General features: G+C 41.9%; 1 protein-coding gene across 4 annotated transcripts in view; it reads right to left on the bottom strand.

Moving 5' to 3' along the window:
- The window catches only part of RAP1GDS1 (Rap1 GTPase-GDP dissociation stimulator 1), a 101790-nt gene that overhangs the window by 45936 nt on the left and 34622 nt on the right, over positions 1 to 21232 (bottom strand). For all 4 annotated transcript variants that reach the window (XM_048509162.1, XM_048509161.1, XM_048509163.1 and 1 more), the window contains exons 3-4: positions 3958 to 4080; positions 1335 to 1460 (exon numbers count right to left, since the gene is read on the bottom strand). In XM_048509162.1, coding sequence (XP_048365119.1) covers positions 1335 to 1460; positions 3958 to 4080 — 249 coding nt within the window. The remainder of the gene's footprint in view (positions 1 to 1334; positions 1461 to 3957; positions 4081 to 21232) is intronic.

A 21232-nucleotide genomic window follows, 5' to 3' on the forward strand; every position in this document is an offset into this window, starting at 1 on the left:
GGTCACAAAATGTGACTCTTAAAATCAGTTGTACAAATAAAACATCTACAGTTCATAACAAATCCGAATAGCGCATTGGGAATACTACTCTTCCACTATGAAGAGTCCTTCCAAAAACTCAAGACTCCACACTTAGGCCCTTTCTGCATGGGCCAATTAAGCTGGGATAAACACGGTTAAGAACCCAGATTGGGGGAGAACTTCACAATCCTAATGTAGATCCACTCCATGTTTTCCCACCCAACCCGGGTTTTTTGACAATCGTGTTATGTGTGATTCTTTTGTTTGCAACTTGCAGCAGCAGCAGAGCAAATGGCTATGGATGTGAGCTGCATTAAAACAAGAGAATCACACATAATGCAATTCTCAACAATCCCTTCCCCAACTCCCAACTGTGGCACCATGCAGGGGAAACGGGCCTCCTCAAGGCCCAGGAGGTTGGTCCTTCGCAGGCAGGCAGGGAAACAAAAAAGCCAGGCAGAGAAGGGAAAAAAACGCCTTCATGCAAAGGTGTGCTTTCTGGCCTAGCGCAGGCTGTCCATGGGATAGTCAGCTGTGCGAAGGGGCCAGGGCAAGGGTGGGTTCAGGTAACCCACATTGCCCCCGCTTTTACTGGCCTATGCGGAAAGGGCCTTAACTGAACACAGTCATGGAATCTGATCATCTGAGAAGAAAAAAAAAATCTGTTGTGTTCATAAAGATTCCAGAGTTGCATGGGAAATCCAGATAGGTGGACCTATGTGCAGTTGTTCTGTTGAGAACAAGATACTGAGAACAGCTTGATACAGGACCAAACTGTTGGCTTCATACTTTCCAACCAGCATAACTCTGTGCATGGCAGTATTTCTTCACAACAGACAGTATAACCCATATTTCAGAAAGCACCTGCAGTGGATAATTCCAGGAGACCAACTTATTTATGATGCCAAATATAGCAATCAGTGAGAAAACATATGCAAAGAAACTCTGTACAGCCTCACTCATTACCTGTGTCGGAGGAAAGCTGCAGATTCCTTTTAATCCCTTCGTTACTATCCGCAGAGACAAAATCAGACAAGTCTCAGTTTAAAAAAAAACAAAAAAACCCACAACTCACAACATTTGTCTGCCAGTCCACAAAACCCCTTTATATTTGCCAAAGATTTCAGCTGTTTGCATTAAAAGAAAATCATGACTTCTAGCAGCCTGTCAATCAAGTTCAGCTTAATTGTGACAGCATCCACAGATGTCTTACAAAAAATCAGCACTAGGGATAACAAAACAAGAAGGCAAAAATGAACAACAAGAAACAGGCTTTTTAAAAAAATAATAAACTTGGATGTTTGAATGCTTACGGCTGTCATAGCATATGTTGCCCAAGGCACGTCCTGTTTGAAGAAGCACTTCCTGATCTTTGCAGTTTAATAGCTGCACCAGAGGTGGGATCAAGCCAGCTTCCACACATGAATTCCGCATAAATTCTACAAGAGAAAAATTTAGTTAAAGGCAACTTTCAGGGAGACTGATTGCTTCTTGGCACCAGAACCATTTCTCCTTCAATGAACAGCTTTCCTTTTCAAAAATATACATTCACCAGAAGAAGCACTGCAGCTACCTGCCTGCACGAGAACTAGTGATAGTCTTGAACAAAAGCACTCTGGTTCTAATAGCAAAAACATAAGTCTTAAGAATTCTGTGCACATTCAAACTTCTAGCTGTCTATGGCCCATTACAGATTTTTTCGGTGGGGTTATTTTAATTAATCCGTATTTTAAGATCTCACAATTAAACATTTTGAAATACTAAATACAGGAAGGAAAGATTGGAACACTGGCAATGATTGCTCTGTCACCCTCATACATTAAACAAGATCCAAACAGCTCAATTAAAATCTAATTTAAGATGACTCCATTCCTGTGTCCAAAGAAAACCTCAGCTTTGACAGAGGATCTCAATTTAACTGTTTCTGGAAGTGAAACAAAATTCCAAAGCTACTGCTTAAAGAAAATGTATCTACTTAATTTATACCCCATTAATTTCCCCAAATGGGGACTTAAACTAGTGTTCATAGTTATCCCTTTCTCCATTTAATCTTCTACCCGAAGAGGAAGAGGAGGAGTTTGGATTTATACCCCCCCCTTTTTCTCCTGTAGGAGACTCAAAGGGGCTTACAATCTCCTTGCCCCTCCCCCCTCACAACAAACACCCTGTGAGGTGGTTGGGGCTGAGAGAGCTCCGAAAAGCTGTGACTAGACCAAGGTCACCCAGCTGGCGTGTGTGGGAGTGCACAGGCTAATCTGAATTCCCCAGATAAGCCTCCACAGCTCAGGCGGCAGAGCGGGGAATCAAACCCGGTTCCTCCAGATTAGAATGCACCTGCTCTTAACCACTACGCCACTGCACTGAAGTAAGTTACAGTGCAATCCTATGCAGTTACTCCAGCCTAAACCCATTGAAATTAATGGCCTTAGACTGGGTTAACTCTTCTTAGGATTGTAATGTTGGCTGAGAATAGAGATGTTCGATCACACACTTGCTGGTGAACTTTGAGAAAGTCATTCAGTGCTCCAATTACAAAATGAAAGTTAAAAAAGGAATGTACCTTCCAAATAAATAGATATAGAATGTTTGCATACAGCTGCAATCATCTACAAAATCCTTCCAATAGTGCAGTAAACATTTCAGAGTCAACACAGCAGCATGCATAGAAATGAAAGCACCCTAAAATAGACCAGGTCCAACAATCTTATCCTCTGATGAAGAAAGGAAAAGTGCTTCTCCTTTGACCCAACAGATGTTGTTGGCGATCACACTACCTGCATGGTGGGCTGTAATAAGGAGAGGATTTCACCAAGACTGAGCAAAAAAATCTGATTGTGAAACCCTTTAGCCTTGAGCTCTTCAGTTTTGGCAACTGGTTCTCAAGATCGGATCAAGTAGAGCATCATGTCCAGATGTGACAGCGCTACAACACTGTACCTGTTGCCTAGGTACCCCTTAATTTAACAGCTCTGGGTTGGGACTTGCTTTGAGACTCCACCACTCACTCACTTCATTGTTAAGTACCATTGTTTGACACCACAGACACTTTTCGATGAATAAATGGTTACTGAAGACACAGGCCTTATGTTCTGCCTCTATAGAAAAAGCACTTTAAAAATACAAACTCATAAACTACTGCCACCTGTCAGGGTAGTTGTTTCCACTAAAGTGTAACGATCTACACATGCTGCAACTCAGAATAGTAAACACATTTGACCCCACCTCCTGTCAAACCCTAACTACTGTGACTCTCAGATAGACACTGTCATATCGGGTATCTACTCCAAAAAAATTAGATTATTTGTTTTAAAACACACACCTGTCCACTTATTTCCCCTATGACCTGATACGTCTTAAGAACTAGCTGTTTATGGTTTCCTTACCATGGTAAAGGAGAGGAGAAAGAGATTCATGACTATGAGGACATTTGTGTGGAATGGGAGTTGGCAAATATTCTCAAAAATATTTTAAGTTATTGGCTCATGTATCTGAACAGCTCTGTGGGATATTCTTTTTTTAAAAAATCTACAATTTGGCCAAACAACAAATGTTGTTTACCAAGCACGGCATCTAGAAGGGGATTTCTACAAAACAGACCAATTTATGACATAGAAGATGATCACAACCACCACCATCAAATTATTCATCTTTTTCGATACATAAAAATACACAATGGGGTTTTCATAACAGTTGACAGCGTGAAAAAGATTGCAATGCAGCACTGCTTTGACATATCTAGCAAATGGATGACTAAGAACTAATCTATTATCAAAGCAGAACAAAAACAAAAAAAGGAGAAGGGTGGGGAAAAGGGAGAGAAGAAATGGTAAAACATCTATTCTACAAAATGAAAACATAAATGAAGTAAAACATACTGACAAGTGAGCTGCAAAACTGAAGATGTTCCAGCAGTAAAGGCCTGGTGCAAAACCTCACCATTTTTGGCTACTTCTGCTATGATGTTAGCTACTTTGGCAGTGCAGGAAGACTGCGGAGTCAAGAGAGTTGCAAACACCTGGAGGATCCCACTTTTCTGGATTTTTTCGCTTGTCTCTGTATCTGAAAAGACAAATACATACAAACAAATTTTTATGAAAGAAGGGAATGAAAAGCATGATGTTGAAAGTAGCTGAAATAAAATCCTGGATCAGGAGCTGTATTAGGGCTGCTGACCTCCAGGATGTTACAGTCAAACACTATTTGGTTTATTGGGACCTAAAGCTATCGGAGCAGAGTGGTGTTTGACTTTATCTTCTGGTGCACGTGCCCCCTTTTGTCATGATGGTGACCTCCAGGTTGTACCCGGAGATCTCCTGGGATTACAACTGTTCTCCAGGCAACAGGGAGCAGTTCACCTGGAGAAAATGACCACTTTAGAAGGTGGAATCTATGGCATTAGATTCCCTCCATTCCAAGCCCTGCCATTATCAGGTTTTATTCCCCAAATCTGCAGGTATTTCCCAGAGCTGGCAACCCAGAACTGGGAAATCTTGACCAAAACCAAAGAAGGATCTGTGGCTATACTATAACCAGAAGATGATATTCTAGTAAACTAATGTTACGTGATAAGGTTTACAGGCCAATGAAACAGCAGGAAAAAAAAGAGGAAAATAAATATGATTTTTGCTCTTTTGTGTTCAGAAACAGAGAATCTGGAAAGAGAAAGCCCTGATCAAAATAAAAGCCATTAAAAGTGTGACAAAACTCAATGACAAGTTACACTTCCATGGAGACTCACCGGTTGAGATAAAAATTGTAAATTTTACAACAAAATAATATTTATTATATAGTGTACACAAAAAGGTTGTATTTGTTGTGTACAAATACACAAGGTCTGGAATAAAAGGTACTCATAAAAAAGAAGTATAAACCCTTCCCTTGCATGCCACCCCTCCCTCCCTCTCCCTCCGTTCCCTTCCCTCTCCTTCTGCTAGGGTGGGTGGGCCATGTTCAGATGCTGGGCCCCCTCCCTCCCCTTGCATGCCACCCCTGCCCCTCCCTCCCTTCCCTCTCCCTCCACTAGGGTGGGTGGGCCGCTGATTAATTTTCTTTGGGGGCTTTGCAAAATAAGGGGGGAATTCCATGTGGTCTGACATCCAATCTTCCATGTGGTCTGACATTCAATCTTATAAGGGTTGGACCCCCTCCCCCTCCCTTGCATGCCACCCCTCACTCCCTCCCCTTCCATGGCACCCCTCCCCCCTCTCCCTTCACTAGGGTGGGTGGGCGATGTCACCCATTACTCCCTTGTATGCCACCCTCCCGCCCCTCCCTCTCCCTCTCCCTCTGCTAGGGTGGGTGGACCATGTCCAGAAGCTCTTTCCACACTCCAAACATTTATATGGTTTCTCCCCTGTGTGAATCCTTTGATGAATACTTAGATGATGAAACATTATGTTGATGATACAGACATTATAAATGATCAGTGTAGGACCATATATGTTTTAGCCTATCTGGCCTTCCTCAGTGGTCATAAATACAAAACAGTATTATTAAGAAAACTTATCTGGAAAAACACTTTATAGTATTTTTATCTGAAAATAGGAAATCCTTATATTGTGTATGGACTGATGTGGCCACAAACCACTGAAACTGGCTCACACTGAAATCTGCTATATGATTTCCAATTTTTCTGGATGTGTGAAACATTGATCAGTGATAAAACGTATGCATCATTAACAGTGACTGAGCTCTCTACAACAGTTTATACTGATATTGTTTAATGTGTAGCCTGCTGTTCCAGGCCTTGATTCCCCACACATCCATATGAGCGACTGACTCTTATCTGGGTGAACCAGATTTGTTTCCTCACTCCTACATTCCCACTGGGTGACCTTGGGCTAGGCACTGTTCTCTCAGAACTCTCATAGCCCCACCTACCTCACAAGTTTCGGGGAGAGGAAAGGAAAGACAATTGTAAGCCTCTTAATAGTCTCCTTACAGGAGAGAAAGGCGGGGTATAAATCCAAACTCCTCTTTTTGCATTTTTCACAAAAGGTTTTTTTTGTACCCCATATAATAAATGTAACCGTTCTGTCAATAGATTTTACAGTTTTTCACTCAGCATTTGAGGATCCCTGTAATTTTATGGTTAAGTTCTTTCTTTCCCCCATTTTTTTGGTGTTAAATAAGTTCTCTGAAGTTGCTCAGAGACATGTATGATTGCCAAACACTCTTGGGAAGCAGATTAAAGGCAGCCATTACAAAATTCCCAAGACCAACACTTGAACTGAGCAGGGATTTAAACTTCCCATATCCAATTCAATAGTCTAGCCACTGGTGAGGCAAGTGAGAAATCAGAGTTTATGGGTAAGTGAGCATAATTTAACGGCTTTAAGCACTGTGGGACAGATCTGTTGTGTCCATTTTTTTTGAAAAGATATTGTTTATGTTAAACAGTGTGGTGTTAAGACAGAAGTTAAATCTTGACAGAACTTTATGAAGAAAATCAGAAGACATCTTTACAACTGTCACTCCTTCCAAAAGCAGTCTTGGTGGACAGCACAATAAAATTAAGAGCTCGGACCACTCTGAAACTAAACAAGAATCATTCAAGGAGAACAGCCCCAGAACTTAGACCAGGGGTCCCCAAACTTTTTAAACAGGGGGCCAGTTCACTGTCCCTCAGACTGTTGGAGGGCCGGACTAAAAAAAACTATGAACAAATTCCTATGCACAAATGATTGTAAAATGTTTGATTTCACCTTTCAGCCTTTCTGTCATGGTCTGTTTTTAGAACAGTGACCAAAGTATGTCAAGTACAGGGTGGGCTCCAAATATTGTTGGGGAGGCTGTGGAATACCTTCCCCTGTTAAAAAAAAAAGCAGAACTTTCCCAATGAAGCATTCCATCTAACCCAGGATCAGGTATCTTCCTGGGTTCTTTCCTCCCTAGCAGCCAGCGAGCGATTCGCCAGCCTGGCTGATGCCAATGGGAGTGAGGCGGAACAGAAAGCCTGAGAGCAACACATGGAGTAGCCGAGAGGGAAGGGCGCAGCAGGCGTTGCCACATGTAAGGTTTCCAACTCTGGGTCAGAAAATTCATGGAGATTTGGGGGTGCCATCATGTAACTGCAATCAACAGCCGTTGGGGCCGGTTCCTCCTCTCCCTCAAGCCCACATTGCACATGAATGGAGCCATCGCCGCCATGCCTGGCGGGCCGGATAAATGCCTTCAGGGGGCCACATTTGGCCCCCGGGCCGTAGTTTGGGGACCCCTGACTTAGACTATGGCTTTATCACATTTCCCCCAAGAGCTGACACTGAAGCTAAGAAAGCAAGGAGAAAAGTGGTTACCTAGGTCTGAACATTTATTTTTTAGTCTTGGTGTTACATAGCAGAATTGGCGCTGAGGAAAACTGATTTGCATCTCCCCTGGCCCTAATTTAATATACATACCCATTATAAGATGCTATTATCAACTGGGGGCTTTTTCCTTTTTGCAGCTTAAACAAAGGCTTTAGTGGGGGCCAGAGGAAATCTTCTGACAGATTTCCCCCTCTTACTGTTCCCCAACAACCTTCTTTCTCCAGCACAGGTCAGTTCTCAGCTCAAGCACCTTTCCCCCAGGCAGAGGAAAGAGAACAGCTGCGACAGAAATACAGACTTTAATACTCTTCATGAGTTCAGTAACAACCAACTTTGTCAAAATATTACGGAAATATACCCTTTTTCTAAAACTATAATGCAGTCACAAGCAACTGGGAAAACAGTGAAGCCTCACTGCTGAGGAAAGGTCTGAATATTAGGAGGAGGGGGAGATACTTTACATTTTGACTCCTGATTTACAGGAAATATAGTCCTCTCCTTTAAGATCGAGATACTAATCACAATCTACCAAGACCTTTTCATGCAAGCAGCTCTGCTGTATAAATCCTATCCTTTTCAGTGAAGTAAACTGATGAGAAGTTCCCAGTGGATTATCTCCATCCATTTTTAATGACCTACAATTAACATAATCTACAATTAGTGTGCAAGATACAGTAGTGTGATCCCAGTAGCTGCACTACGGAGAATATTACACAGTGTACACTTGCTTTTATCACCTTTGGTTTGACAGATTTGCTAAATGTGCACATTTAATCAATGGAATAAAATGTATCCTGCAAGAAGTAAGAAAATAAATTAAACTCTGCCTGAGGTTAGCTCTGTGTAGCAGAGATCTCTGATTTGTTTCAATTAGATCAGCAAGAAGCAATAAAACAAAAAGATGCAAGCTTGCATTGGCTTCTGATTGAAAATGGATTGGCAGATAGCCTCCCCTTTGTATCAAACACCACGCAAAGAAAACATGTTATTTTGCCCTTCCCAGCCTCCCCACTTTGTCCTTTGTAGTAATCAGTCTTCAAATACCAATGCTAAGAGAAAACACCTTGACCTCTATGTCTTGTTTGTTAACTGGTTTGTTAACTGGGTTTGTTAACTGTGAAAAACAAAAGATTTGTTTCCCCACTCCTACATTCCTACTGGGCTAGTTGTAGTTTGTTCAGAACTCTCTCAGCCCCCCATACCTTAGTGGTGGCGAACCTTTGGCACTCCAGATGTTATGGACTACAATTCCCATCAGCCCCTGCCAGCATGGCCAATTTGTTGTGGGGAAAGGAAGGGAAAGGAGTTTGTTAGGTGCCTTGAGTCTCCTTATGGGAGAGAAGGGCAGATATAAATCCAAACTCTTCTTCTTGGAATAACCTTGTGAATAACCTTGGAATAACCTTGTGGCTGTTGGTCCTCTTGGGGAAACTTACATGTAACTCCTTAGTTACATGTAACTCCTCAGCCTCCTTAGCAGGGCAAATAATGGCTCCATTGAACAATTTTCAGGTTGTAAAAGTGGTAAGGCAGGGGTGTCAAGTCTCCTCTCACAGTGACCGACAGGAAATTAAGTTCTAAGCACAGAAGTCCCAGAGCACACCTGTCAAAAGGACCCATGGCAAATGTGTAGGGGACGCAGGGACTTTGCAGCATACAAACCAGTATCAATTTGCCACTATAATCCCATTGATTACTGGGTGGTGAGGAAGGATCCACTGATGGTTGCATTCTTCAAACTGTATGAGCGTTTATATGATTATTCTGGGATACTTAAACAAGAGTCCAACCAATAACAGCTTCATGATGTGCAAGGCAAAACAGCTGATAGCCTCAGGACACTGATTCATGCCCTAGAGAAAAGTCTCTCCATTAACTACAGCTCAGCGGTTTTAGGATTTCATTTTTTTCCCCCTGAAGGAAGCAAATAGGTCAACTCATGCAAAGAATAAAGACTCTTCCGCTGGAGTTTGAAATCCTTGCCTGTTTTTCCTTAAGTGATAAAAGATGATTTATTCATTAACCTGAAAATAATTGGCCAAAGAACTTTTTTTTTTGCATTCTTTTTCAAATGTTTTTTTAGATGACAATTTAAATGTCAATGCAAACCCTTGAGTCACGGGCTGAAGCTCGAAGGGGTCAGTGGGGAAGGCCATACTCCAGCCACCTCATTGCAGAACTGGATATGAGTTAAGAACCAACTGGAGGGAATGGACATTTTCATAAGAGAAAGAGGGTATTCACGACAAACCCAACTGAGATTCAGAGACAATGCCCTGTGGCAGTTCATAAGCTATTTTTTTAAAACCATCAAATATTTAGAGATTTGTTCTCTTTTTTACATTTGCAGTCTTAAAACAAAAACAAAAAATCAAGGTTGTACCACTCAGGACTAGAGACATATGAAGCTGATTTTTTTAAAAAAGATTTACATATGTTGGTAAAATTTATTGCTTGCAGTTTAGGAGCTGGAGATATACAAGATACAAAAACATCAGAAAACAAATGGTAAAAATACATATAGAGCTACCCCTTAGAGAAACACAACCTTTCTGTATCGTACCATCTGCTCTACAGATTACAGACCTGCAGGGAATAGGAAGAAGGAGGAACCATGAAGATTAATTACGTAGTAATTATTAGCAGGTGGGAAGGAAGGCATCCCTTAGTTCTCTTCTTAACACTGTAAAAGGGTATAGAATTATATCCAGTTTCTCACACTTTGGTGAATCCCAGAGATCAGCAGGTAAGAACACTTGTAATACAGCAGTCAGTGCAGATTTAGGAGGTTCCTGGAGTTACCGGTAATCTTGATTCATATTCATCGGGTAGCCTTGGGAAAGCCACATTTGCCTCAGTCTTCTATCTGCCACATAGATCAATGGCTTTCCTTACACAGCTGCCTTAGGGATTGCTGAAATAATGGCTTGGATTCAGCAGCGTGCAAGCAGAAACATAAACTGACTTGGCACCCAAAGTGACTTAGCACTTCTGCAAGATTTTGCACAACACTTAGTGCTTTCCTCCCTGTAGATTACAGTGCCCAGAAATCTTGTGTGCGAGGTTCCTCCATCTCCAGCCCAGCTTGCTGGCCTTCAGCCATCCTGCCACATGACAGGGTGGGCTCCCCCAGCCCACAGAATGGGACGAGAAGGGGGTGCCTCACTTTTCCCTGAGACTGTACTCTCCGGATCTTCGGGCAAGGCCCTCTCATTCCTCCCTTGTTTGTTTGGGGTTGGCTTATGTTTGGCTCTGCCTCTTCATCAGATTGCCTGCCAACCCAGTTGGCTAACTGAGGAGGTCTGCCTGAGTAGAAATTCCCATGCTGGGCTGGGCCGGCTTCTTACGGGCCTGTCAGTTCCCAGTTGCTGGTTCTCTCTCGTCCCCACTGGCTGCTGGCCTCTTATGATGAGGTAGTGCGGCCACATCCATTGCAATCTCCTCTGCTGCCAGGCCAGTCCTCTAGAGCATAAGTGTCAAACTCGCGGCCCTCCAGATGTTATAGACTACAGTTCCCATCATCCCCTGCCGACATGATGCTTGCAGGGGATGATGGGAACTGTAGTCCATAACATCTGGAGGGCCGCGAGTTTGACACTTATGCTCTAGAGCAGGGGTAGGGAACCTGCGGCTCTCCAGATGTTCAGGAACTACAATTCCCATCAGCCCCTACCAGCATGGCCAATTGGCCATGCTGGTAGGGGCTGATGGGAATTGTAGTTCCTGAACATCTGGAGAGCCGCAGGTTCCCTACCCCTGCTCTAGAGTTTCTGCTGAGCCCTGCCAGTTGCGGTGAGTCTGAGTTGGTTGCTCTTGTGGCTCCTGTTGCTTTCCCTCAGATGTGGCTCCAGAGGCAGGAGATGAGCCAGTGAACGGTGGATGGTGTACCTCATTCTCCCCTCCTCCATTCTACTTTCATGGCCACCTTGTGAGGTAGCTTGACTAAAAGAGTGAATAACTTGAAGACACAATGCTATTTGTTTGTGTTATTGTCCATACAGAGTGCAGTTGTTCTTTAATTCTTGTCTTAGCTTAACTAAGACAGCCTGCAAGATTTCTAGTGCTTGAGAATCTTCCTACAACAGCAGGAGGGAGAAAAGGGCAGAATCTACACCCATGATTCCCCCTTTCAATTCTCATACAGTGGTTGAGGAGAGAGATCTGGGCCAGTGATGGGCATTTTTACCTTTCAGCCACCACTGCAAATATGACTCACAACTTGAGTCCAGAAGGCTCCATCAGCATAATACAATCTGACCTGCTGAACAACATCGTCTGCTGACTGACCCCATCTGCCTGCGTTTATGTAACGAAGTCGTGAACTCGACTTCAGCACTTGGGGGACCTGCTGTTCAAAATCCCGAAGCTAAATTTCTTTGTATGTTCTCCTTCTTATGAATAAGAGGAGCTGAAAGCTTTGTTATTAATAACTAGCCTTTTCCTTTTTATACACGCAAAGGCAAATCTGAAACTTTACAGGATTATTATGAAGGAAGTACAGAGGGCCTTGTGCATACAAGGCAGCCCTTGAAATATCCCACCATCAGAGAATGCCTGCATTGACTGCAGCAATGTAATACTGGTAGAACGGGGAAAGCAGAAAACAACACTTAAGTCAATTTATAAACGTAATTAAGATCAATTTTGGTTTATCACATTTTGATTCTCTAAGGATCATTGTTCTTGTTACCAAGATGGTTCTTCTTACAACACAAAGTTGTACATTAGGTTGAAAAAGCGTGATCGATTCAAGGCTATCTAGTAATCTTTGTTCCTTGGCAGAGATCTGAACCTAGGACACAGCAAGTCCAATCAAGACATCAGAGTGACTCAGGTGTCAAGAGGGCAAAATATTGACAATACTTTCTAATGCCCTTTAACCATGTCACCCACTACTTAAGCGGTAATTCTCATAGCACTTTTTAAACGTGCAAAGTGTTTTAAATGCTGTCTCAGAGAATGGTCTGAATATGAATGTTCTTTGATTTCTGAAGCTAAGTGGGTTCAGGCACAGTTAGCATCTGGACCAGCAGTTCTCAACCTGTGGGTGGCGACCCCTTTGGGGGTTGAACGACCCTTTCACAGGGGTCACCTAAGACTCTCTGCATCAGTGTTCTCCATCTTTAAAATGGATAAATGTTAGGGTTGGGGGTCACCACAACATGAGGAACTATATTAAAGGGTCGCGGCATTAGGAAGGTTGAGAACCAATGACCTGGACAGAAGACTATTCAGAGCATACTACTCTGAGTTCACTAGAGAGAAAGTTGTGACACAAGTCAGCCAACCAATTTGTCAGTTTAGATATTTATATCCAACATTTTCCCCAACGGGGGACCAAAAAGAGCTTACATAAAAGGCAGGCTCTACTGGGCATTTGTAGTTGTACATACCATGCCAAATCCACTGTGAAATGCAAGTGCAAACGCAAACCTTCAGAGAATGGTATGCACTTCAAATCTGGATGACTCATGCACATCTCTTTCAAGTCTCGCTACGAAGCCAGTCACATATAGAATTTATTCTCTGGTGATGGGAAGATATGCACTATAATTGCAAGTGTGTTCTAAATTTAGCAGAAAAGCTGCAAAAAATTATATTGGTTTCTCAATGTCCCTTCCATATGCACAGATCAAAGGTGAAGATTAAAAAAAAAATGTAAAAATAAGTTATGGTAAACCACATGTTATGAAACAGAAAACATTCATCTGGCTCCTCAGCAGCCACAGTGGTGGTGGTCGAACGTGCAAAAAGATTATGCAGTCCAGCATAAAAAATACAGAAGCATGTGGCATAATTATCTGGTCATCTCCCTATCCACTGAATCCCTGTTTAGTTAAGCTAAAGGAAAACAGATAAAGCACATCTGGAAGACAGAAATATAGGACTCCCATTTAGAAATAGAATTTGCCTAGTAAGAGCAAGACATATTGTTACTCCAGCTTCTAGCTTCTGTCAACATTGCTGCCAGTGTCTTCCTGTTCACTAGATGACATAAGAAGAGCCCTGCTGGATCAACAGTGGTTCATCTAGGCCAGGATCCTGTCTCTCACACAGTGGCCTACCAATTCCTCTGGCAGCCCAAAAAAACAGGGCATAAAGATCGAGTCTTTCCTTGATGTTGCCCTCTGGCACTGGGGTTCAGAGGCTGATTGCCTCTGAATGTGGATTTCCCCTTTAGTCACCATGGTTAGTTGCCACTGATAGACCTACCCTCCATGAATCTGCCCAGTTCCCCTTTCAAGCTGTCTATGCCTGCGGCCATCACTACATTCACTGGTAGTGAATTCCACATTTTAATCACCTGCTGTGTAAAGAAATATTTCCTTTTGTCTGTCCTGAATCTAACACCCATCAGCCTCATTGAATGTCCTCAAATTCTACTATTTTGGGAAAGGAAGAAAAAGGATCTTGTCAGCTCTCTCCATCCTGTGCCTAATTTTGTAAACCTCGATCATGCCCCCCTCCACCCAGTCATGTCTTTTCTAAATGAGAAAGTCCCATAATCTTCCGCTTTCCCTCATACAGAAGGTGCTTCAAGCCCTGATTATTTTGGTTGCCCTCATTTGTACTTTTCCCAGCCCTCTTTGAGGGTTCTGACAAGTATGTCATTAAGATTCCACAAACGGTCTGTGCTCCACCAGAAGAACTGGCTTCCAGCTCAGGTCAGGTTCAAGATTTTGCAATTAACCTTTAAAGCTCTAAATGGTCTGGGACTACCTGCAGGACTACCTCTCCCAGAAAGCATTGTGCTCAACTAGAAACAACTTGCTGGTGGTCCCTGGCGCTAGAGGTATCCAGCTTTCTTTATTTGTACATTCCCCAGTAGGTATTAAGTTCACCATTAGACTGAACTTACGTTAAATACTAATGAGCACAAGTTGTTACCATTCAGTGTTGTATCAGAGAAAATTTCAGACAGTCATGTTGATTTAGAGGGTGACAGTTTTGCAGAGTACCACATTATATATTTTGCACCACTCTAGCATTCTTTTTCCATAAGAACTCTCCAAATTTTTATAGGCAACACTGTACACAAAAAAGCTGTAATGATTGAGTCTTGGGGTGCAATAAATGAAGCTCAAGAGCTGGATGAAAACACCATTTTATAGAGCAATCAACACTGCATTTCATAAAAAGACTACACAGACTCCTTAAGGCTATATTGTATAGGGGCAGGAGGGAAGCAGGAAAGAATATAGGTGGCACTGAAAACTTTTCTCCGGCAAGATCTTTATGTGTCTTCTCCAGTTTTCTATGTTAAAACCACTTACAAAATGGATTACTGCTGAACACTGCCATTTCCCCACACATTCTCTTCAGAAGGGCTCCAGATTTGGAATCAACAGTAGCGCCCTCAACATAAACTAGATACATGTGAAATGAAAAGAAGCAGCTGAAAGCGAACATTTCCCTCTTCTTGTGTGAATGATGGCCATGTAAATGGGATATAAAATTACGACAGGCTAAAAATTATACTGTAGATCACAGACTGCAGATAAAGACTAAAATGCAAGGATATCATGACATAAAAAGAGGGGGGAAAGGGCTTTATTGCTCCAAAGTAATATATTTTAAGCATACTTTGCTTTTGTTGAACTAACTAGCAGCAATATCAGATTTTTTCATTAGCAAACCCAGTCTCATTTCTCAATCTTCTACTCCCTACTGGGAAGCTGGTGCTCAAGCGGAGACGACTCTCCCTCCAGAAAGGCTTTCTAGAAAATGACAGACTGAGAAAAAAAGAATATCAGATTCTGAAGAGTTTGTAATCACTTCTCCAATTCACTGTGACTCATCCTTACATAAGAATCGCTACTAAATGTTGCACAAAGACCAAGAATTTATCATAGCAGCTGCACCGACTTTTTTATTCTGATCCTGTAAATATGCTAGGGCCAGTCTAGGTTTTACCCTCAAAAACACTGGAGCCAGTTGACCTTTCATGATGTGACCCCACTCTACAAATAGGTCCAGGACAGTACAATATGCAAGCATAATTTGGACCCTGCTTAATGAAGATGATATTTATTGCAAATCCCAGCTACATGACCCCTAGAGCAGCACATGATTTAACCATGTGAAAGTGGCTTTTTTACTGTTCAAGTCTGACAAGTTGGATGCGACAGACAAATTGGACTGTCTGATTTCCTTGGTGTGTACATCAAGGTGTTGCAAAGTCCACTAGTATCTTGCCCCTTGTAGTCAAAGGTTTAGCTACGGATTCTTTGGCCAAAGGTAATTTATTGAGAAAGCAAGCCATCAAATGCAGGTTCCATTTCTGCACACCGGTGAGTCGCTACTGGTTACACAACTTCCCTAGTGCTCCTATGGCAGGAAGATGGAAATACCACCCTCCTTCTTGATCTTCTGCAATATGACAAATGACATTCATCATCACATACCATGGAAGAAAAGGTGTTCAACTATGCATGGAACCAGAGATCTTAAATTATTTATCAGCTTCAAATGATTTAATTAATCATTATTGCACTACAATGCAAACACTTTGGCTTTTTATTATTTATTTTATGAAATTATTTTATTTATTTAATTATTTTAATAAAGTTTATTATTATTTTATTTATTTTATTAAATTATTACTTATTTTATTAAAAGGATTTATTTTATTATTTTTTATTTTATTATTATTAAAGCTGTACTTAACAATAGATAGTTATTTCTTAAATTGATAATTTCTGTGACCAGTTTTCAAAAATATGAACGTCAAGCATTCAAATATGAAAAGCAAAAAAAGAATGCAAAAAATGAATACCAAACAACATATATACCTCTGTGTGTGTGTGTGTGTGTGTGTGTGTGTGTGTGTGTGTGTGTGTGTGTGTGTGTGTGTGTGTGTGTGTGTCCCCACCCCCACTCTCTTCCCGGCCACCGCTCGCTTGGAAATAATATAATCTTAATTTTAAAGCAACCAGACACTTCTTTTTCAGCAGCGGCAGGGAACATAGGTCACTTTTCTCCCCCTACTCCGCCAACACAGGCGAGCGGGGGTCAGGAGAAGACTGATGGCGGGGTCAAGACCAGGGAAACAGTTCCTTGCCTGGCCTATCTCCACCACCAGTCTCCTCCCAGCCACAGCGTCATTTGCCTAGAAGTAAATTAAACTTAATTTTGAACAGCCACAGACTTTTTTTTTGCAGAAGGGGTGGGGGAGACGTCCAGGTTCCCCTAGGCATCTGGCGCCTGGCCAACAGCCCTCCCTTGCCCCACCCCTGTTACATCCTTGCCTTTATTTAGTCTTTGGCAACTTAACATCCTTGTAGGATATGAATAATATTAGTTCCCCTAACACAAAATGTTCCAGCTATGGGTATGTATTATACTTCAAGGTATCCAGTTCATCTGGAGAGATATACTCATCCAAGCTACAGCACTGATTTTGTCCCGGAGGCCTTATATCATAGAAGAAAGCTACATTTCCAGACACCATTATTGAATCTCTTACTCTCATTTTAAAGATGCCATCATAGTTCTTGACTCAAGCAGGGACAATAAAGCTGTTGCTCAACCGAAACCTCTGGGATGATTTCTGCCTACTGGACCAAATTGTCTGTTTGCTTCTTTGAACTCTTTACAAAATTGGTTCTCACTTTGTCATGTATCCTCTTTCCAGATGGTATACTTCATGTTCAGCCAGGACTGCACCATTGATTCCCCTTGATTTGTTGATTCTATGCCCCAGATCCTTCTATTTATTTCACTGAACTCTTGGAAGATTAGTTCTCATTTTATGAAGTACCAGTCTTCAGAGTTGTACCAGGACTGTATCAGCATACTCCCTCTTATTTGTAGATTCTTTGGAATTAACCTTTAAAGCCCTAAATGGTCTCAAGTCCTTAGTCTGTTTCTTTATTTGCCTGTGTAGTGCAAGAGTCTGGGTGTGAAGCTACAGGACAAGCAGTCTGTGTGATATCTCAACACACAAGGTATGCGTGTGGGTAACTGCTCCATAACGTGCTATCTAGTTCTGTGTAAGCATCAATCATAGTAATAATTGCACAATACAATACAATAGTTTCAATACAGCAAGAAATTGAGAATTACACAAACCTCGTGAAGTAGGTTAGGTTGCACGATAGTGGTTCAGTTCAGATATACATGTCCAAACCAAGGAAACTTAGCCATGGTTTAGCATGACATCTCAATTTTAAACTGCAATTTGGAAACAGCTAACCAACCAGACACTTTGGCCCAATGTCAATATTTATAAATTATAGCTCTATCTCTGGAGGCCCCTAAACCACAGAAAGGAGAGAGTTGAGTAAATGGAAGGCAAATAAGTGCTATTAAATCAGTTCAAGCTATGTACTGGTTTTTAAAGTAGGGTTAATACAAAATGGTTTCATTTGAAGTGATGTCTGAATTGAGCTATATAAGGGGCCAGAGGTTATGCACACTACAATTCAAAGCAGAGTTGCACCTTTCTAAGTTCAATGAACTCAACAGGCTTAGAAAGGCAGAGACTGTTTAGGATTGCACTGCTTTTCGTGGCTGAGAAGGGATTAGGACTTGGTCTTAAACCTGGCAGTCAATTGACTGCATTGCACAGAAATGTAACCATACAGTCGATGTAATTTTAGAAGCTGAACCATGCACAGAAATTGCAACTACAGACTTTTTAAAAAATATGGATCTAAATGGAATGAAAACATCAAAAGGTCTGAGGACATAAATAGGAAGTGAAGCGTATTCACATCAAGCAGCAAAGGCCACAGTTATCCTCTGTAGATCCCATAACTGATAGAGATACACAGACATGAAAATCAACAATCATAATGTACTATCTTTTGCATTCCCCTCCTATTAGGAAAAATTAGTCTTGATCAGTCCCATATAATATTCCTCTAGACCTACCACTTTCTCCCAGTGTATTTGTATCCCATAGACTTCTAGAAAAACTATAATTCTGGGGTATAATGACAGATTGATAGCTGAGATGTCCCTTTAACTTTCACGTACGATGAGTCATCCCTCCCGTGGCCCTTAACATCTGGGCCACCAAACATCTAATGAGACTCGCCACGCCTCCCTCTACCGTGGGGAGGGAGGGATTTTATATTATTAGAATGCTGGATGCCACCTATATCTTGATCTTAACTCTAAATTTAAACCTTGAGTTTTATATTCGGTAAATGTATTGGGAATTTTATCGCTGCTTTTAAATGTTTATTTATTTATATTGTGTTTTAATTGTTGTACACCGCCCAGAGCCCTTCGGGGATGGGGCGGTATAAAAATCAAATAAATAAATAAAAATAAATAAAATAGTCAAGAGCATGCTGTGACAGTATAGGTTGTATCAAAGACAACTAAAGTGGTCAAAATATCAATGAGGTTATAAACAGGAACAGGAATAAAAACTATATTCAGCAACAAAATGTCATTTGGACATACTGTACAAATTGGAAGATGGTAGTAAAATTTGTATTATAGACAGGTGTATGTCTATGCAAAGTACGCCATGTTGCATTTATATAGTTACGACCATACATTTCATAAAGTTAATTTTCAAATGTATGTGCATTAATAAAGTGTCTTGACTTTAGTAAATAAAGATATATCCCATTTATAGCTTCACGACATTCATTTCTATTGGCAGAAATAACAATACAACACTGTCATGGAAAGACAGAGATTGCAGTCAACATATCATACTAGGTGAATCTTGGATTCCCTTAGCAATAATGAAGCTACTATTCTATATAAATCTTGAGAGCCTGCTTGTTTTCTATTGTTTTATAACAAATACTAGCTAATACATCAAATTATAAAGCTCACTGCTGTTATTGTCATTCGAGGGGTTTTTCATATCAAAAGAATTCCCGTACAAGCAGAGCTGCATAGAGGGTGGGACATGGGGGGAAACAAATAGAGTTCAAGTCACAGAAGAACTTCTCTTGCTATTAGTTCTAATTGGCAGCAAGTATCAGGCTCCTGACACGTGAAAAACCAGAACAGGCAGTTTTAAATGCAAATAATCTTGAGTCTATAGATGGCCATGCAGGGAAGCTGATTTACAGTTGAATTCAGAGCCTTCCACCCTGCAAACTCATGGAATTGCAGTTCTAACAGCAGGCATGTGTGCAGGAACAAAAGCCCATGGTATTGTTCCATCATATGGAATGGGCTTTACCTCTCTCTCTCTCTCTCTCTCTTCCCTCCCTGCTAGATTCCATCCTGTGCACATCCCAATCCCAGCTAATTTGTGGCTGAGTAAGATCTTTTGTGTGCAAGGAACAGAATCCTGCCCACAGCTGTCAAAGCCCTAAAGCAGAAAGCACTCAGCCACACTTCTGTCACTCCTGCCAATAGAAAGAACACCCAACTGCAGCTCCCTAGACAATTCCTGGAGGCTAGGTATGTGTAAAGCTCTCTTGTTATTATCCTTATGTTTGGTACAGATAGCACACTAAAACAGCCAGGCGGTAATGAGCCACAAGGGAGATCAAGTAGAGTAGGGACAGGTAAACACATATTAAACTGGACCCTGTTTTGCTGTCTGGGCATAGAAAAGAAATTAACAATATTATGCAAACATTTAGAAAATCCAGTAAGTGTTTGCCTTTGATTAGCAGAGGTTCTCTACAAACAGCAGCACCTTTCTAAAAGCCTTCTGTGGTGGTAGAAAGCTTTTTTTGTGAAACAGGAAAATGCTGCTGTTAACTGAGTGAAATGGAAGGATGCTACCTGCTGCTGAGAGAAGCCAGGTGCTTTCTGGAACATGTGAGGGGGCAGGGTGTAGAACTGGGAAAGGGTTATTTAAAAAAAACAAGCATATGTAGCCAAGTTAGCTTATTTTTTGCAGATACACTCAGTTGCAATTAGGTCAGGATACAGTTGACAAGAAGCCTAGATAGCCCAGATTAACTTGATCTTGCCAGAGCTCAGAAACTAAGCAGGGACATAGTTAATAAGTGAATGGGAGAGCACCAAGGGAGACTGAGGTTGCTATGCAGAGAAAGGCAATGGGGAACTACCTCTGTTCACCTCTAGCCTTGAAAACCCCATCAGGTGGAAATTCATGAGACTGCCATAAATATATTGCGACTTCGTGGCCCTTATTTATAAATTAGATAGCCTTTATTTTATTTACAGACTGGAGGTTCTCTTTTAATGGATTTCTTCTGGAATATTGTTAAGTTAGGGAAATCAAGTATACACAAGCTGAAAGAATGGAGTCATTTTCCTAATGTCCATCCCTGTGAGGCCCCTTGGCCAGATTTACACATTGTGATGATGGGACAAATGTACTGTCTTGGGGTCCCAATTAAACTCTGCTGCTGTTCGTACAAAGCAGCCATGTGATACCTTAGCATGCAAGAAGTCTGCAGACCTAGACTTATGGCTTGCTGCTGCGATCTCCAGCTGGTGGTGCGGCGGAGGTGGCGCTGGGCGCCGGCGTCTTCCTTCAGGAGTCTTCCTTCTTCTGGGCAGCCTGCGATCCTTTCCTAGTGGCTGCCCTGGTCCTCTCTGCTGAGGACCTATGAAAGGTCTCAGGCGACAGAGTGAAAGCCCGAGTCGCCATTAAGTGGCTCTCGGCTCGGGTGGGCTGTGAAAGCGAGGGGAATCCCTTCACTTAGGATCCGGCGCAGTAGAGCCCGAGGCGAACAAACTGCACCAAGCCCCAGTTAACAAACTAACTTAGAAAGATAAAATCAACTAAATGGGCTACTAAAAATCACCTGGCTCTATGGGCCAGTAACAAAGACCTGCTCTCCCTGCTGAGGCAGGAAAAATACTGGGGCACAAGATGGAGACCAAGCCTTCAACAGGAAGTGGAAAACTTCAATTTCCTGCCTCCCTGAGAAAGGGTTGGAAATCACCCATCCAAGATGCCCTAAGTTGCCTCCAGGAGAACAGATATCAGCATAGTGCTTAGGGTT

The sequence above is a fragment of the Sphaerodactylus townsendi genome, linkage group LG10, assembly GCF_021028975.2.
Source record: "Sphaerodactylus townsendi isolate TG3544 linkage group LG10, MPM_Stown_v2.3, whole genome shotgun sequence".
In the NCBI taxonomy this organism is placed as follows: Eukaryota; Metazoa; Chordata; class Lepidosauria; order Squamata; family Sphaerodactylidae; genus Sphaerodactylus; species Sphaerodactylus townsendi.